The sequence below is a fragment of the Bufo gargarizans genome, chromosome 8, assembly GCF_014858855.1.
Source record: "Bufo gargarizans isolate SCDJY-AF-19 chromosome 8, ASM1485885v1, whole genome shotgun sequence".
Classification (NCBI taxonomy): Eukaryota; Metazoa; Chordata; class Amphibia; order Anura; family Bufonidae; genus Bufo; species Bufo gargarizans.
In genome coordinates, this window is record NC_058087.1 from 65,024,437 (window position 1) to 65,041,091 (window position 16,655).

General features: G+C 42.2%; 1 protein-coding gene across 2 annotated transcripts in view; it reads left to right on the forward strand.

Moving 5' to 3' along the window:
* The window catches only part of ERBB4 (erb-b2 receptor tyrosine kinase 4), a 1,102,749-nt gene that overhangs the window by 753,266 nt on the left and 332,828 nt on the right, over positions 1 to 16,655 (forward strand). For both annotated transcript variants that reach the window (XM_044302570.1, XM_044302571.1), the window contains exons 5-7: positions 3,524 to 3,589; positions 6,346 to 6,464; positions 15,028 to 15,169. In XM_044302570.1, the coding sequence (XP_044158505.1) occupies positions 3,524 to 3,589; positions 6,346 to 6,464; positions 15,028 to 15,169 (327 nt within the window). The remainder of the gene's footprint in view (positions 1 to 3,523; positions 3,590 to 6,345; positions 6,465 to 15,027; positions 15,170 to 16,655) is intronic.

Here is a 16,655-nt window from a genome sequence, read left to right on the forward strand (position 1 = left end):
ATGTGCTTTGACGGACACTAAATATCTTGCCCAGCAACAACAGTACAGCGGTAACGAGAGATTTAGAGGGATTTAAATTTGAGGCCTAGTATTTAGGCGCTGGGTGACAGGTATGGGTTTAGTGACAGAATTAGACTTGGAAATACACAGTAGCGGGTGTGTGTGAAGTTATTCTGAATGACCCTATGTGCACCTTCAATATTATATACCCTTTTAGGGATAGATTTCAAATAGCTCTGATATAGCAGAAACCACTAAATTATGAAATTGCTAAATTGGGAATTGTACTTCAACCCAGAACAAAAAATGTGCTTTGACGGACACTAAATATCTTGCCCAGCAACAACAGTACAGCGGTGGGTAACGAGAGATTTAGAGGGATTTAAATTTGAGGCCTAGTATTTAGGCGCTGGGTCACCGGTATGGATTTAGTGACAGAATTAGACTTGGAAATGCACAGAAGCGTGTGTGTGAAGTTATTCTGAATGACCCAATGTGCACCTTCAATATTATATACCCTTTTAGGGATAGATTTCAAATAGCTCTGATATAGCAGAAACCACTAAATTATGAAATTGCTAAATTGGGAATTGTACTTCAACCCAGAACAAAAAATGTGCTTTGACGGACACTAAATATCTTGCCCAGCAACAACAGTACAGCGGTAACGAGAGATTTAGAGGGATTTAAATTTGAGGCCTAGTATTTAGGCGCTGGGTGACAGGTATGGGTTTAGTGACAGAATTAGACTTGGAAATACACAGTAGCGGGTGTGTGTGAAGTTATTCTGAATGACCCAATGTGCACCTTCAATATTATATACCCTTTTTGGGATAGATTTCAAATAGCTCTGATATAGCAGGAACCACTAAATTATGAAATTGCTAAATTGGGAATTGTACTTCAACCCAGAACAAAAAATGTGCTTTGACGGACACTAAATATCTTGCCCAGCAACAACAGTACAGCGGTAACGAGAGATTTAGCGGGATATAAATTTGAGGCCTAGTATTTAGGCGCTGGGTGACAGGTATGGGTTTAGTGACAGAATTAGACTTGGAAATACACAGTAGCGGGTGTGTGTGAAGTTATTCTGAATGACCCAATGTGCACCTTCAATATTATATACCCTTTTTGGGATAGATTTCAAATAGCTCTGATATAGCAGGAACCACTAAATTATGAAATTGCTAAATTGGGAATTGTATTTCAACCCAGAACAAGAAATGTGCTTGAACGGACACTAAATAACTCGCCCAGCTACAGCACTAGGGACAGATTTAGCTGGATATAAATTTGAGGCCTAGTATTTAGGCGCTGGGTGACCGGTATGGATTTAGTGACAGAATTAGACTGGGATATGGCCAAAAAATAAACAGACTATTGCTGGTTAAATGCACTTGGTGTGACAGCTTCACCCTGATGTAGGCTTTAGCCAAAAAACAACCACACCATTGAGGGTTAAATGCACTTGGTGACAGGCGCAGCTTGCCCCTGATTTTGTATATGGCCAAAAAATGAACAGACTATTGCTGGTTAAATGCACTTGGTGTGACAGCTTCACCCTGATGTAGGCTTTAGCCAAAAAACAACCACACCATTGAGGGTTAAATGCACTTGGTGACAGGCGCAGCTTGCCCCTGATTTTGTATATGGCCAAAAAATGAACAGACTATTGCTGGTTAAATGCACTTGGTGTCACAGCTTCACCCTGATGTAAGCTTTAGCCAAAAAACAACCACACCATTGAGGGTTAAATGCACTTGGTGACAGGCGCAGCTTGCCCCTGATTTTGTATATGGCCAAAAAATGAACAGACTATTGCTGGTTAAATGCACTTGGTGTGACAGCTTCACCCTGATGTAGGCTTTAGCCAAAAAACAACCACACCATTGAGGGTTAAATGCACTTGGTCGCAGCTTGTGCTGGCGCACCACAAGACACAAAATGGCCGCCGATCACCCCAGAAAAATGAGACTGACAAACGGTCTGTGCAGCCTAAAAACAGTGAGCAATTGAGGATCAGCAGCTCAATGATCCACAGCTGCAGATCGATCAGTTAATCAAGTCCTTTGGAGGAGTTAATCTGCCTAATCTCGCCCTACTGTCGCAGCCGCAACCTCTCCCTACGCTAATCAGAGCAGAGTGACGGGCGGCGCTATGTGACTCCAGCTTAAATAGAGGCTGGGTCACATGGTGCTCTGGCCAATCACAGCCATGCCAATAGTAGGCATGGCTGTGATGGCCTCTTGGGGCAAGTAGTATGACGCTTGTTGATTGGCTGCTTTGCAGCCTTTCAAAAAGCGCCAAGAAAGCGTCACAAAAGCGCCAAGAAAGCGACGAACACCGAACCCGAACCCGGACTTTTACGAAAATGTCCGGGTTCGGGTCCGTGTCACGGACACCCCAAAATTCGGTACGAACCCGAACTATACAGTTCGAGTTCGCTTATCCCTACTTACCTCCTCATAGAAACTGATTAAATTCGTTTGGCATGACCGATCCCTCATGAAGCCATGCTGATATGGCGTTATTTGCTTATTTCCATTGAGATGCTCTAAGATAGCATCTCTTAGAAAGCCTTCAAACTGTTTACCCACAACAGATGTAAAACTTACCGGCCTATAGTTTCCAGGCTCAGTTTTTTTTACCCTTTTGGAATATTGGCATCACATTTGCTATGCACCAATCCTGTTGAACATTCCCTGTCAGTATAGTGTCCCAAATATCAGAAATAAGGGTCTGGCTATGACATTACTTAATTCCCTTAGGATACTGGGGTGTATGCCATCTGGTCCTGGCGATTTGTCTATTTTAATATTTTTAAGTCGCTGTTGTACTTCTTCCTGGGTCAGACAGGACACTTTTAATGGGGATTTTTTTTTTTTTTACATTCAGCATTTCAGCTGACAGTTTATTTTCCTCAATGAATACATTGAAGAAAAAAATATTTAACAGCTTTGCTTTCTCCTCGTCGCTCTCTGCGACTCCCCCCTCATTACTCTTTAACGGGCCGACACCTTCAGATTTATACTTTTTAACATTTATATAATTGAAGAACATTTTAGGGTTAGTTTTACTCTCTTTGGCAATTAATCTCCCGGTCTCTAGTTTGGCCGGTTTTATTTGCTTTTTGCATGTTTTTTTTTTTCCTTATAGTTTTTCAGTGCTTCCTCGCCACGCTCCTGTTTTAGTGATTTATATGCTTTCTTTTTGTCATGTATTGCTTTCATTACAGTTCTATTTATCGCCAATATAAATTCTATTGGCTTTTTTTTACATAATTTTATAGCATTACTCTATATACAGTACATTATATAATTTACATGTGTGCTTTATATGTGGATGCCATTGTAATTATGTTATTAAAATAACTCACTATACAATTTCAAATCAATATATTTGTATTGAGTTATGTTTAGATGCATATTTTTATACAATAATTTATAGTTGTAATTTATGGCATAGTGATTTATGACTACTATTTATAAGCTGCTTACAATCTCTGTTTTACCACTTTCAGGTGGGAAATGTCCAAAAGCTTGTCCCGAGCACTGCTGGGGTCAATCCGAGAACCAATGCCAGAGACGTAAGTTACACTCCTGCTGTTATTTTACTCATTTTATTAACTTTTTTTTTAAAGGAATATCCCTATTTCAATGGTTATCAAAGGATATCAGGGGATATTATTAAACCAGATATACAAATTATTGTACTTGTTATAAAACAATATAATATGTAAGTATAATAAAATAGTTTTTTGGTGTTTATGACTGTCTAGGTGGCAGTAAGACAAATAAAATTGAATCAAATAAATAAAATAACAAATACTATGGCTGCCCGTTCAGCTATGCTTTGTCTATTTTTCCAAGTCTGGAAAAGATAAAAAAAATGTTAATACAAAGGTCTTGAAAGCAGGTTGTCAAACTGTTGTACAGTTGTAATAGTGGCCAGATTCTGACAAGCAATGTAAAACTTATCTGCATTCTGGCTTTAAAAAATTTGGGATTTTTTTAAAGTGGAGCACACATGTTATCTGTATGCTGTTTATGCTGTCTTGACATCATGGTGGTCCTTGTGGAAAATCGGACATATGGATTGGTCCATTGACGATAATGTGTCGGCATTCCGTTCGTGTTCTGTCCATTCTACACTAGCACAGCACATGGAAATTAACATTGCCTATCTGAATGAGCTCTAAGGCTTGTCAGTCCTCAGACTTCTGAAATATCTGAAAAGAATTGTTAACACCTTGTCAAAAGAATGTGGCTCAGTTGCATTTCATTCTTCTATTTGCTGAAATGTAAATTCATAATTTGCATCAATTTCTTCAACAATGTCTCTAACAATTGCAATCTACTATGGACTATGTGCAGTTGAAGAAGAATGTGAGGGTAAATAATACAATACGAAATTACGATTCTACTGCGAGAGACTCAAGCAGAATACTGAGCAAGCAGCACCTGTTACATCTCATGTGAGCTTCGCTCTGAGAATTCAAACTGTATTGCTAATATCCAATTAAATAAAGGAACATTTAGCAAGACTTTGGTGAAAACAGCAAAAAATTGCTGAAACAGCATCCCAAATCAATCAGAATCGCCCAGGCACTTTCACGGCACACAACATCTTTAATTAAAATCTGTGTATTGTGCTAATAACTTTGCATGTTCATAAGTCTCCTATATTGATTTAATTTGTCCACCAGCCTTGTGTTTGCAAGATCGGTATAGTGCCTGGACACCATGTAAAATTAACAGAAACATTTCACTGAAAATGGGGCTGATTCCCCCAGGCTCATCAGTGCAGAATTGGGATTTTCATTGTAGTGTGAGCGCCAGCATTCTTCATCATGCACTGGGGCATCTCAAGGCTAATTATTATTCTGGATGAGTTGCAAAGTCTATATTTGCCATTCTTGTTTGAGTTCCATTAATATTAGGAATCTAGATTTCTGGCCTGTGAAATGGATGGGGATGTTATATAGATGAATGCTTCATTCTGCTTCGTGAGACAAAAAAATGACAAAGTTCATGTTACTGGTAATCTAGCACATATAATAGAAATAACTGCTACAGTCCTAAAATAGGCTAGGCTGCAAGATACAAATCCATACACAAGATATGGCGATAAAGGAGTTATCTCATGAAGACTCTTCTGCAGTCTGGATTATGGGCCCCTATTGTTCAGTTGTTATCGCCAGGAGAAGCTGTGGCTGAACATTTTCCCTTTAGTGGCTACTGCCAAGGACATGCAGTATTATATTTAATTAAAATGAATACCTGAAGGGACCACTCTTTTTTACCACCCCCTTTCTAGTTCATAAGGTGCGGTTCCAGTTAGCGAGTGCTAACATGCGATATTCACAGGGAACTGTTCGCCGGCGAATAGTTCGGGACATCTCTAATCACTGTATCCTGGCAATATGTTTACAAGCAGAACTTCCTGTTTTTATCATTTTTCTATTGCGTTTTCCAGCCAAACTCTGTATGCTTTGCCCTGATATGTTTCTTAGGGCTTGCTCCACATACCATATCATCCTCTCGTTAGTAGACAACCCCAAGAGCATGCTGGGTTTGGTTAGAATGCAGGAAGCTGATGAAAACATGAATTAAGGCATGTAAACATACTACCAGGAAGCAGTAAGGTTGAGAAAAGGCTAAGGCAACTTCTCACACGAAAAACAGGTACATTGGGCAAAAATGTGTAGTGTTTTGGTGCTCTGGGCAGATAAAAAAAATATTATAAAAAAAAAGCCCCTTTAACAGAGGACCTTAGTTTGCTTTTTGGGACAACTCATTTAGAAGTGATTAACATTGCGAAAATGTTAATTTGTTAGTTGTGTGCTGATATTCACTTATGGCATGTCTTATATATCTTTATAACATTTGCTTTACTGATTTCCATCATGGGTTTGTAGCCTGTATTTCAAGGACTGTATAGTAATATGGTAAACCTACATTTTAAGGGGGCTGTGCCGCATTAGAAAACATGGCTGCCTTCTTTTAGAAACAGTGTCCACCTGTCATCAGGTTGAATTTGGTGTTGCAGCTAAGCTCTATTCAACTCAATGGAGCTGAAATGCAAAACCAGAGGCAACCATAGGCAGATGGGGTGCAGTTTCTGAAAATATGGCATCCGTGTTTTTTCAATTCTATACAGCCCATTTAAGTCTTCTAAGCATGTGTATACTACTTGAAGCATGAGTTTTAGATCAAGATCTCTAAATAATTCTGGACTATGCAATGCATCTTGAGGTATAATGCATATATAAAACAGTACTGCATATGGTGTATATTGACTTAGATATTTTTTTGCCTTACATATATATTTTTACTCCACCAGTGACGAAGATCGTGTGCGCTGAGCAGTGTGATGGCCGCTGCTATGGACCATATGTTAGTAACTGTTGTCACCGGGAATGCGCTGGAGGCTGCTCAGGACCTAAAGACACTGATTGCTTTGTACGTTGTCTGTCATTTTTCTTTCCACCCACCACAAACCTTTTTTTTAGCTAGGATTTAATATTTTGACACCAAGTGATTCTTCCTTCTCATACATTTTTCCCTCCAAACGTAGCTGTTCATTTAGCTCTTTCATATATTTCTCCCATTCCGTGTCGTATTAACCATCAGGATGCATTAGCCCTGGCAGATTTTATACGTTTTGCAAATAAGAAGTTGAATGTATTTATGTGCTAATGCATATGATTTCTGGCTTCTGAAAGAACACTTTACAGATTTAAAATTACCATTTTGTGCAGTCCCCGAATCCCGTCCACGTGCTTTATGCAAGTTTTTGCGACACTTTCCAAAAATAATGTTTATGGTTAAGTAAAACACTGACTTCTGAATTTATATTATTCATCAATTTATGGTATATTTAACTCAACCCTACAGCGTTATCTAGAGAATCACTCACATCCACTTCTTGCCCCAGGGGTGCTGTAAAATATAATCGTTCTATTTTACACTCCTTTTCGCCCCACATTTATGATGCATGCTCAGTGTATATGCTGGAAACATATGCAGTGTAAAAATCTATTCCATGCAGAAATTAAAGGCTATGTTCACCTTTGCAACCAATTTTTTATTTCTTTCTTCATTCTTCTTCTTCCTTTTCTTCTTCATTCTACCTTCTTCTTCTTCCTCCTTCTTTATCTTCCTCCTTTTTCTGCTTCTTCTTCTTCCTCCTTCTTTCTTCTTCCTTCTTATTCTTCCTCTTTCTTCTTCTACAATTTGTATATTTTTTTCCCCTAAAGCTCCTATGCATATGCATACAATGTATCTCAATGATAACAGGCAACAAACAAACCCTGTAAAGGTCAATCTTGCAATCAAATTTCCCTCCATTTACACGTTTGGTTACCAAGAGGTAAAGGACAGACAGAGGGAAGTATGATTACAGGAACAGACTGTATCAAGTTTGTTGACAGAGATGCATACGTCTGTGTAGAAGCCATAGAAACAAAAGTTGCTGTATTTCTCACTTTGTTGTAAAGGTCAATATAGCCTTAATGGTGCCACTGTTCTGGCATATATTGGGTCCTTTATAGCACACGAAAATAATTTGTATTTGTTCCACGTATATATAGAGTGAGCATCACAACAAAGCCTTAAACAAAAATGGATTTCTCATTGTAGCTGCTTATTATAGAGCCTTTGTATGATATTTTATATACATAAAGACTCTCTAGTAGGTGACAACAGCACACTCTGTTTTATTAAGGCTTTTGATGGGTGTTCATCTGCTCTCCCTTTCCCACCATAGGGAAGAAGTATATACAAGTAATCCAATAGTGAGACACAATGCCAAATTATGCTTTTTTTATTACTTTATTCCTCCACTCAATTAGTAGAACCATGTGATGCAGTAACTTACTTTTATCCTAGCGATGTTTTAGTCCACAGTGTTAAAGTGCCCTTTGTCAAGCCTAATGTGACTGTACATGTCAGGACCAAAGCTACATAAAAGGGGTATTCCCATCGGTAATCTCCAAAGGATGAGTCATAAATGCCCAGTATGTATGAAGCGGCGCCCCATTGTGCACTGCAGTCACCACAGAGGTGGCCACACATGCACAGCTCTCTCTATTCACTGCTACGGGATTTTGAACATGGTCGAGCTCTCTTACATAGCTATTTTCAGAAGTCCCATAGCAGTGAATGGAGAGGCCTGCACATGCACAGCCATCTTTCCCGTCGCTGTAGTCTGCAATAGGGTCCCATTCTTGAGATAATATCAGGTTGGACATTTATTGTATATCCTATGGAAATGCCATAAATGGTGAAACAGGGCAACCTCCTTAAACCAATGGGGAAAACTAGAACCAGGGCCAGAAGCAGATTAGCAATCACGGAAGTCAATCAGAAACAGCATAGGCTGCAGCCAGGCAACCTGTGAACAGTAAAGCTCAGACTTCCACACTCCTAGTCAAAACAGCCATCATTTGATCAGGCTGGTTAGTATGGAAATTCAACATGATTAGACCAGTGACGGAAAGACAAAGGATTAGTAGCATAATTGTTAAACACTATACAGCTCTTACTTCTGCATTTGGATTGTACTTCACAAAGCTAAGCATTCAAACAAGGGATGTACTTTGATTATTTTATATGCTAAAGGTGAAATATGTTCTGAACGTGTTCAAAATCAGGCAGTGACGCGAAATAAATTGAAATTGCTGTGTTAGCCATTTGTAAATGTCTGACCAGAAACTAAGCAGTTCCAAGTCAGCAGATTATTGCTTCTCACAAAAAAAAAGTCAGGATTAGTGTTAGTAGAGCACCCGAGCACAATGGAAGTCAGTGGGAAAACCCAAGCATTAAACCAGACACCCCCTGCTCCGAAAAAGGGAGGGTGTCTGGTTCATAGGAAAAGATCAGAAATTGATGGAAACCCCACTGCAATGGTTCGGGAACAGCATGGGGAGGATGTCTGGATGCATCTCGGACTCCTATGTCACTGCTGGGAACGGTGTTGTCCGAGTAGTACGTCACTTTTACAGACTGACAATAATACGCACAAAACTGAAGATAAAATCAATTTTAGAGTAAAAATTGTTAGGAAACATTCTTTCCTGTATATTTACTTGTATATAAAGTGCGAGTGCTGCCAAAAAGTACAAGGAAGAGGCACTCCGATACAACCTGTATATCACATAAAGGAGGGCCTCATTCAAATTGTGGTACAATTGTTCAGGTAGTGGGACTCCTACACTCATAAAGCCTATGCACTAAGTGAAAGGGCTGCCAAAAATTACAAGGAACCAGCACTCCAATACACCCTTTATTACACATAAAGGAGGGCATCATACACACCCTTGAAAAATTATGATTGATGGCCTGGCGGTGACCCACAAAAACATTAAGAGCAGGAGCCCTCTGGTGACCCTCTAAAACATTAGGGGGAAGGGCCTGCTGCTGATCTGACCATCTAAAAAAATAGGGGTGAGGGTCTGCTGCTGAGCTGACCATCTACAACATTAGGGGTGAGGTATGCTGCTGAACTGACCAATAAAAAAACTATGGTTGAGGGTTTGCTCGTGAGCTGACTCTCTAAAACATTAGGGGCGAGGGCCTGCTGCTGATCTGACCATGGAAAAGATTATGGGTGAAGGCCTGCTGCCGAGCTGACCATCTAAAACATTATGGGCCTGCTGCCGAGCTGACCATCTAAAGAATTTTGTGTGCGAGGGCCTCCTGCCGAGCAGACCATCTAATACATTATGGGTGAGGGCCTGCTGCCAAGCTGACCATCTAAAAATTTAGAGGTGAGGGTCTGCTGCTGAGCTGACCATCTAAAATATTATGGTTGAAGGACTGCTGGTGACCCTCGAAAACATTATGGGTGAGGGCCTACTGGTGACCATCAAAAACATTTTGGGTGAGGGACCGCTGCTGAGCTGACACTCTAAAACATTAGGAGCAAGGGCAGCCTAGTAAGCATGTCGATATGATGGAGGAGGAGGAGGAGGATGAGAAAAAGGAAGATTGAACCATATACCCTTTTTAGTGGTGGAAGGGGTTAATTGGAATACAGTGTATTAAATACACCATAAAAGCCACATTTAAAGTTCCTTTATGTTCAGCCGCTTTCCTCAGGTGGAGTAGAGAAGTCAGGGCAATCCAGGCCTTGTTCATTTTGATAAGAGTCAACCGATTATCATTTTCAGTTGACAGGCGGATGCGCTTATCAGTTATTATGCCCCCAGCAGCACTAAATATGCGTTCTGACAAAACGCTGGCGGTGGGGAAGACCAGCATCTCCAAAACGTAGAGCACCAGTTCGTGCCGCGTGCCCAACTTGGACACCAATAGTTGTAAGGCACACAGGGATCACTAAGGACGCTGACACGGTCTGCTACATACTCCTTCACCATCTTTCAAAAATGTTCCCTCCCTGTGACATTAGACCACGCATCAGGTTGAGGGTGCTGGTGGGGTGTCATTAAACTCTCCCAGGCCTTGGAGAGTGTTTCCCTGCCTCTGTTGGAACTTCTGTTTGTTCCCCTCATCTCTCCTCCTCCTACTGTCCTCTGCTGCTCACAAAGCCTGTCCAACAGATGGAATGTGGAGTTCCAGCTCGTGCTCACGTCTCACAACAGTCGGTGACCTGGCAATTGCAAGCGCTGCTGCAGTGTTGCCAGACTGGCGGAAGCTGTCGATGACTTGCGGAAATGGACACATGCGGTGCACCTTCACCAGTAGCTCAGGAAAATTGGGGTAGTTTTGAGAAACCGCTTAACCACTAGGTTGAACACGTGGGCTAGGCATGGTATGTGTGTGAGCTTGCCAAGCTCCAAAGCCGCCACCAAGTTACGGCCATTATCAAACACAACCCTGCCTGGTATAAGGTTGAGTGGGTAGAGCCACAGCTCAATCTGGTCCCTTATCCCCTTCCACAGTTCTGCGACGGTGTGCTGTTTTTCACCTAAGCAGATCAATTTAAGTACGGCCTGTTGCCGCTTCCCCACTGCAGTGCTACACTGCTTCCAGCTACTGACTGATGTCTGACTAGTGCTGCAAGATGATAATTCAGAGGTGGAAGTGGAGAAGGCAGAGGAGGAGAAGGGGGAGTTGCAGCCACTAACGTAGGTAGTGGCGGGAACCCTGATGGAAGTAGGGCCTGCAATCTTTGGCATCGTTAGCACTTGTGCCATCCTAAGGTATGACTCGCTCCCGACCTCCACAACGTTCACCCAGTGTGATGTCAGGGAAATGTAGCATCCCTGGCCAAAAGCACTTGTCCGTTAAGTGGACCTTCCCAATAACTGCGTTGGTCAGGGCACGGGTGATGTTACGGGACACATGCTGGTGTAAGGCTAGGACTGCACACCATGAAAAATATTGGCGGCTGGGGACAGAGTACCGCGGGACAGCCGCCGCCATCAGGCGACGGAAAGCGTCAGTGTCCACAAGCCTAAATGGCAACATTTCCAGGCCCAGCAATTTGGAAAGGTGCACATTTAATGCTATGGTCTGTCGGTGGGTGGCTGGGTATTTGCGCTTTCGTTTAAAGGCCTGGATGTGCTAGCTGATGGTGCTTGCAAAGATCCAGGTGCATGGAGGGAGGTATGCAGGCCTGCATCTTGGACAGGAGATTGGTAAGCACGTAACACAGGGGAAGAGGAGGCAGTGGTGTGACCTGCAGACACTAGTTGTGGACCCCGGCATTCGGCCCACCTATTAGGGTGCTTTGGTGCCATGTAGCGGGTAATGCTGGTGGTGGTGAGGTTGCTAGTGTTAATGCCCCTGCTAATTTTGTAATGGCGCAAGTTGCAAATGACAATTCTTTTATCGTCTGCACTTTTCTCCAAAAAGTGCCAGACTGCAGAACACCTACCTTTTGGCAAGGTTGAGTCAGTGACTTCATCGTCCAGCACCTCCTGTTCCACTTCCTCACTTTGGTCATCCTCCTGATTTGCTGACCTAACAATAACCTCAGTAATTTACAACTGTGTCTCATCCTCTTCATGAACCTCTTGAGACACTAATTGCAGTTGACTTATTGGCAACTGTGTCTCATCATCATCATCAACCTTGTGAAACACTAATTGCCGTTCCCCACCATCATCTTCTTCTGACTGTGGATGCTCCAGACTTTGTGAATCAGGGCACAAGATCTCCTCATGTCCCTCTTCAAGCAGGCTTGGCGATAGGCCCTCAGAATATCCAAATGTGGGATCACTTGTTTGCCAAGACTCTCCATGGTGGGTGGAAGGAGTTATGGATAGGAGAAAAAAAGTAGAGGGTTAGTCAAAGACAACCCTGAATGGAATTCAGGTGGAGCGAAAAAGTAACTGGCAGGGCGCCAAAGGGTGGATCTAAAAAATAGTAAATGGTGACGATATATACAACAGCATATGACAGGTTGTTCAGAATACAGAGAGGCTGCCAATGATGGTCACCTTTGCGCGGTGACCCGCTACATAAATGGTAATTAACAGAAAAGCATGAGGTATATATATGAAAAAACATATATACCTAAAAAAGTGACCACACTGCTGGCGCCAGTCTATCTGCCCCAAATATAGATGGTACTATGGTTTTACAGTTTCCCTATGTGTGATCAGGAATCACACAAAGGTGTATTTTGATGTAGGACCAAACACAGATAGTTCATCAGAGAAACTAATATACCTGTATAGGTCTATGACCACGGACAGGTGTCCATGGTTTTCCTAAGGAATTCAGGATGCCACTGACCCACATTTGGTCCACAATTAGATTGCGTGATTGGAAACTAGACAATAAAAGCAATTTAAAATGAATGTCACTCACTTCACCAGGGAGGGGTTTTGTGGGATAAAGCTCAAGACACCCACAAAACTACTTCCCTCTCCTGGGTCGCCTGTAGGATCTTTGGAAGAAACAGCAGTCCTTCGAACGGTACTTCACAGATATTTTTAGGATGTGCACACGTTAAACAGAAGGTATAGAGTAAGTAATGTCTCTGTCACCACCGCCTAATAAAAAATTACACTGAATGAATGTCACTGATATTTAGGATGCACACACATTAAACAGGAGGTATAGCACAAGTAATGTCGCTGTCATCAGTGGCTAATCAAAAATTCTACTGAATTAATGTAACTGATATTTCGGATGGGCAAACGTTATACAGGAGATATAGCGCAGGTAATGTAACTGTCCGCAGCGGACACCGTCTACAGAAAAATTACACTGGATGTCACAAATATTTTTAGACTGCGCACATGTTACACAGGAGATGTAGCGCAGATAATGTCGCTGTCACCAGCAGCGAAAAAAATTACACTGAATGTCACTGATATTTAGGATGCGCTAACGTTATACAGGAGATGTAGCGCAGGTAATGTCACTGCCACCAGCAGCAAAAAAATTTGACTGAATGTCACTGATATTTTCTATAAGCAAACGTTATACTGGAGATGTAGCACAGGTGTAACTGTCCGCAGCGGACACCGTCTACGGAAAAAATACACTGGATGTCAATGGATGAAATTTTTAGGCTGCGCACACGTTAGACAGGAGATGTCGCGCAGATAATGTTGCTGTCTGCAATTTAGCGCAGGTTGCACTAAAAATATATATTGCTGCCACACACAATAGTCCTTAAAAGGACTTAACAAGTATAAAAATTAAAATATTGCTATTTCAATCCCTACACTATCTGTCCCTTCTGCTCTCCAGCTCTCCCTGACTAAGGCCGAATGCACACGGCCGTGTTTCACAGCCGTGAGTGGTCCGTGGAACCACGGGCTGGATTCCTGCTGAGAGCAGGAGCGCACGGCGTCATTGGTTGCTATGATGCCGTGCGCTCCCTGCTGCCGCCGCAATACTGTGATACACTGGTATGATCTATACCAGTGTAATTACTGTACTGTGGCGGCAGCAGGGAGCGCACGGCGTCATAGCAACCAATGACGCCGTGCACTCCTGCTCTCAGCAGGAATCCAGCCCGTGGTTCCATGGACCACTCATGGCCGTGAAACACGGCCGCGTGCATTCGGCCTAATACTGGGCCGAACACGTGTCATCGGGTGCTATATAGCACCCGATGACGCGTTCCGGACGGCCAATCACTGTAATGCCAGCAGCTAACATGGCTACGACATTACAGTGAATAGCAGTACTTACCTGCACGTTCATTGGCTGCATAGCAGCCAACAAACGTGCGGGGAGGAGACTCGAGTATCGCGCTCGAGCACACGCGGTATTTGGTCGAACACTGTGATGTGCTGAGCATTGCAATGCTCAAGCCGAACTAGTGTTCGGCCGAGCATGCTCGCCCAACACTAGTCAGGATGGCACACTTAATACTTACACAGCTATGCGTCATCAAAATCTCTGCAACATGCATCAACTACACTAAATCTATGAGAGTAAGAAATTTTCCAAGACTCTTAGATGAAGTGACTGAGACGGGTGGGAGAGCATGGTCTCCCAGGAGATATCAGACCTCTTTTCTCTTTAGTAAAAATATAACCTCCCCCTGTGCAGATTCAATAGAAATGAATGGCAGCCCCGCTTCCTAATTGGTAGTTTCAATCCACAGCTGGAATTTAAATGGGTGGCGTAGGAGAGCAGCAGGCCAGCCCTCCGAAGTACAGATCATTAGTGTGTTCAGTGGGAATATAGGCAACATCCGCTATTAACTGCTGTCACCCGCCTTACTCCTCAGCCTGCTCCTGTCAAGCGCTGTCAACAAAATATTTATTTTTGCTTCAGCTTTTTATAAAAGAAAAATTTAACTTTTTAGAACATTTTCTTGCAGAAGACACTTGACAGGATTGCACCCTCCCTTCTCATTTCATTCCAAAGACTTACTGTTTCTTCTGTCAACTGAACTCTGAGGTGGCTCTACCGAATCTATAGACACAGATGTACAGGGGCACAGACATTTTCTATATATATATTACAGGGGAGGGAATTAACTAACAGTTTTCTTAGCTTGATTGTCCTGCACAAAAATTCTGCAGAACTTTCAGAATATGTTTGTCTCTGAAACAGTTGTTCTTATTTTCAACCTGTTGTCTTCTCTCAGGCCTGCCTGAAATTTAATGATAGTGGCTCCTGCGTTACCCAGTGTCCTCAACCCAATATATATAATCCAACAGCTTTTCAACTGGAACAAAACCCCAAAGCCAAGTACACATATGGAGCTTTTTGTGTGAACAAATGCCCACGTAAGTGTATATGTGTGTATGTTTGATGCTAACAAATGTAGTATCTCACAGATTTGTGTACCAAGAAAGCACTTAGTAATAGATGGGAACTATGGTACTCAGATTGGTTCCATTCCCATGAGTACTACAATATTATTAAGCAAATAAAAGGATATAAGCCACCATGGTATATGAGAAAGGTCACATAGTTGCAATATACTAAGGAATACCTGCTAATACACCTTCTATTCAATGGGTGGGGGGGGGGGGGGCGGCGGGAGGTGGCTGCATAGTATTACAATTGCACACAGATAAGGCTTCTATGAGGCGCCAGTCATATGCTTATGCATAAAGCGCCATGATGATTTTCAGCCTATCACTCATGTTAATTCCATTGCGCTGAAAGTAAATTTTAGGTAGCTATTTGCTGAATATTTGTTCAGCTGTCAGCTATCTCTCCGTACACATATACCTTTATCTCCTAAAGGGCAATAGGCCGCTGCCAAACACCTATTTTAGCAGCTTTACTCCCCAAGAACAAAAGGATCAGGCATGTTGAAATCCAACAGACCAGTCTTTCCCCCCCCTGAATTGGTCCGGGCCATACTTCCAGCAGCACACGTGTTAGTACGGATCCAGTAGCCTGCCAGACAAACCTAACGCTAGTGTGAAAGTAGCCTAAACCGGTCTTGTCAAACTTGGTGGGTTCAGGTGGCATGAATATAATGTGTATGGCCAGCTTTAGCATAGCAAAATAAATTTGTGCAGGGAGCAGCAATTTGTGACAAGGTAGGACGATACCTCTAGACCGAGTGAATAGGGCGTACCAGTGCCACACTCGATAGAAGGCATATCACTGGGAAGATACTTCACTCCCAATGACTCTCCCTATAACATAGACCAGAAGAAAGATTCCAAGTAGGAAAAATTAAAAGGGGATTACTGGGCTCTACTAGCAAGGAAATACTTTATTAAAAGTAGATACAAAGCATAAAAAGGCAATGCATTTTAAAGTTGATTTGGTGAAGAAGGGGGATCCACTTTTTAACATGTTGCCTTTTTTATGCTTTTTATCTACTTTTATTAAAATCTTTTCCTGCTAGTAACGCCTTGCAATATGCTTTTTATTTTTCTTACTTGGCAGTTTTCGTATAGCGGCATACCCCAAAAGTGGTCATTCACATTAGATAACGATGTGCTGAATGCACATGTTAATTTTAATAGGAAGAAGGAAATAAACCACTGCCTCTGACTGTGGCTTAACTCCTGAGGGATCAAAGGACTGGGCATGTGGCAATCCAACATTACTGACTCTTCCTTCACCTGACCTCTTCTGAGAGGTGATCGAAACCACAGAAACACGCAGGTTACATTGAGTTTTGTCTAATGTATACAAGCACCTTAAAGGGCTTTACCTAAATTCTATAGCTCACCTAGCCCATGAAAGGAAGAGAGTTTCAACAGTACTTACCTTTCCATCATGGTGGTAATGACTGCACAACTTGCT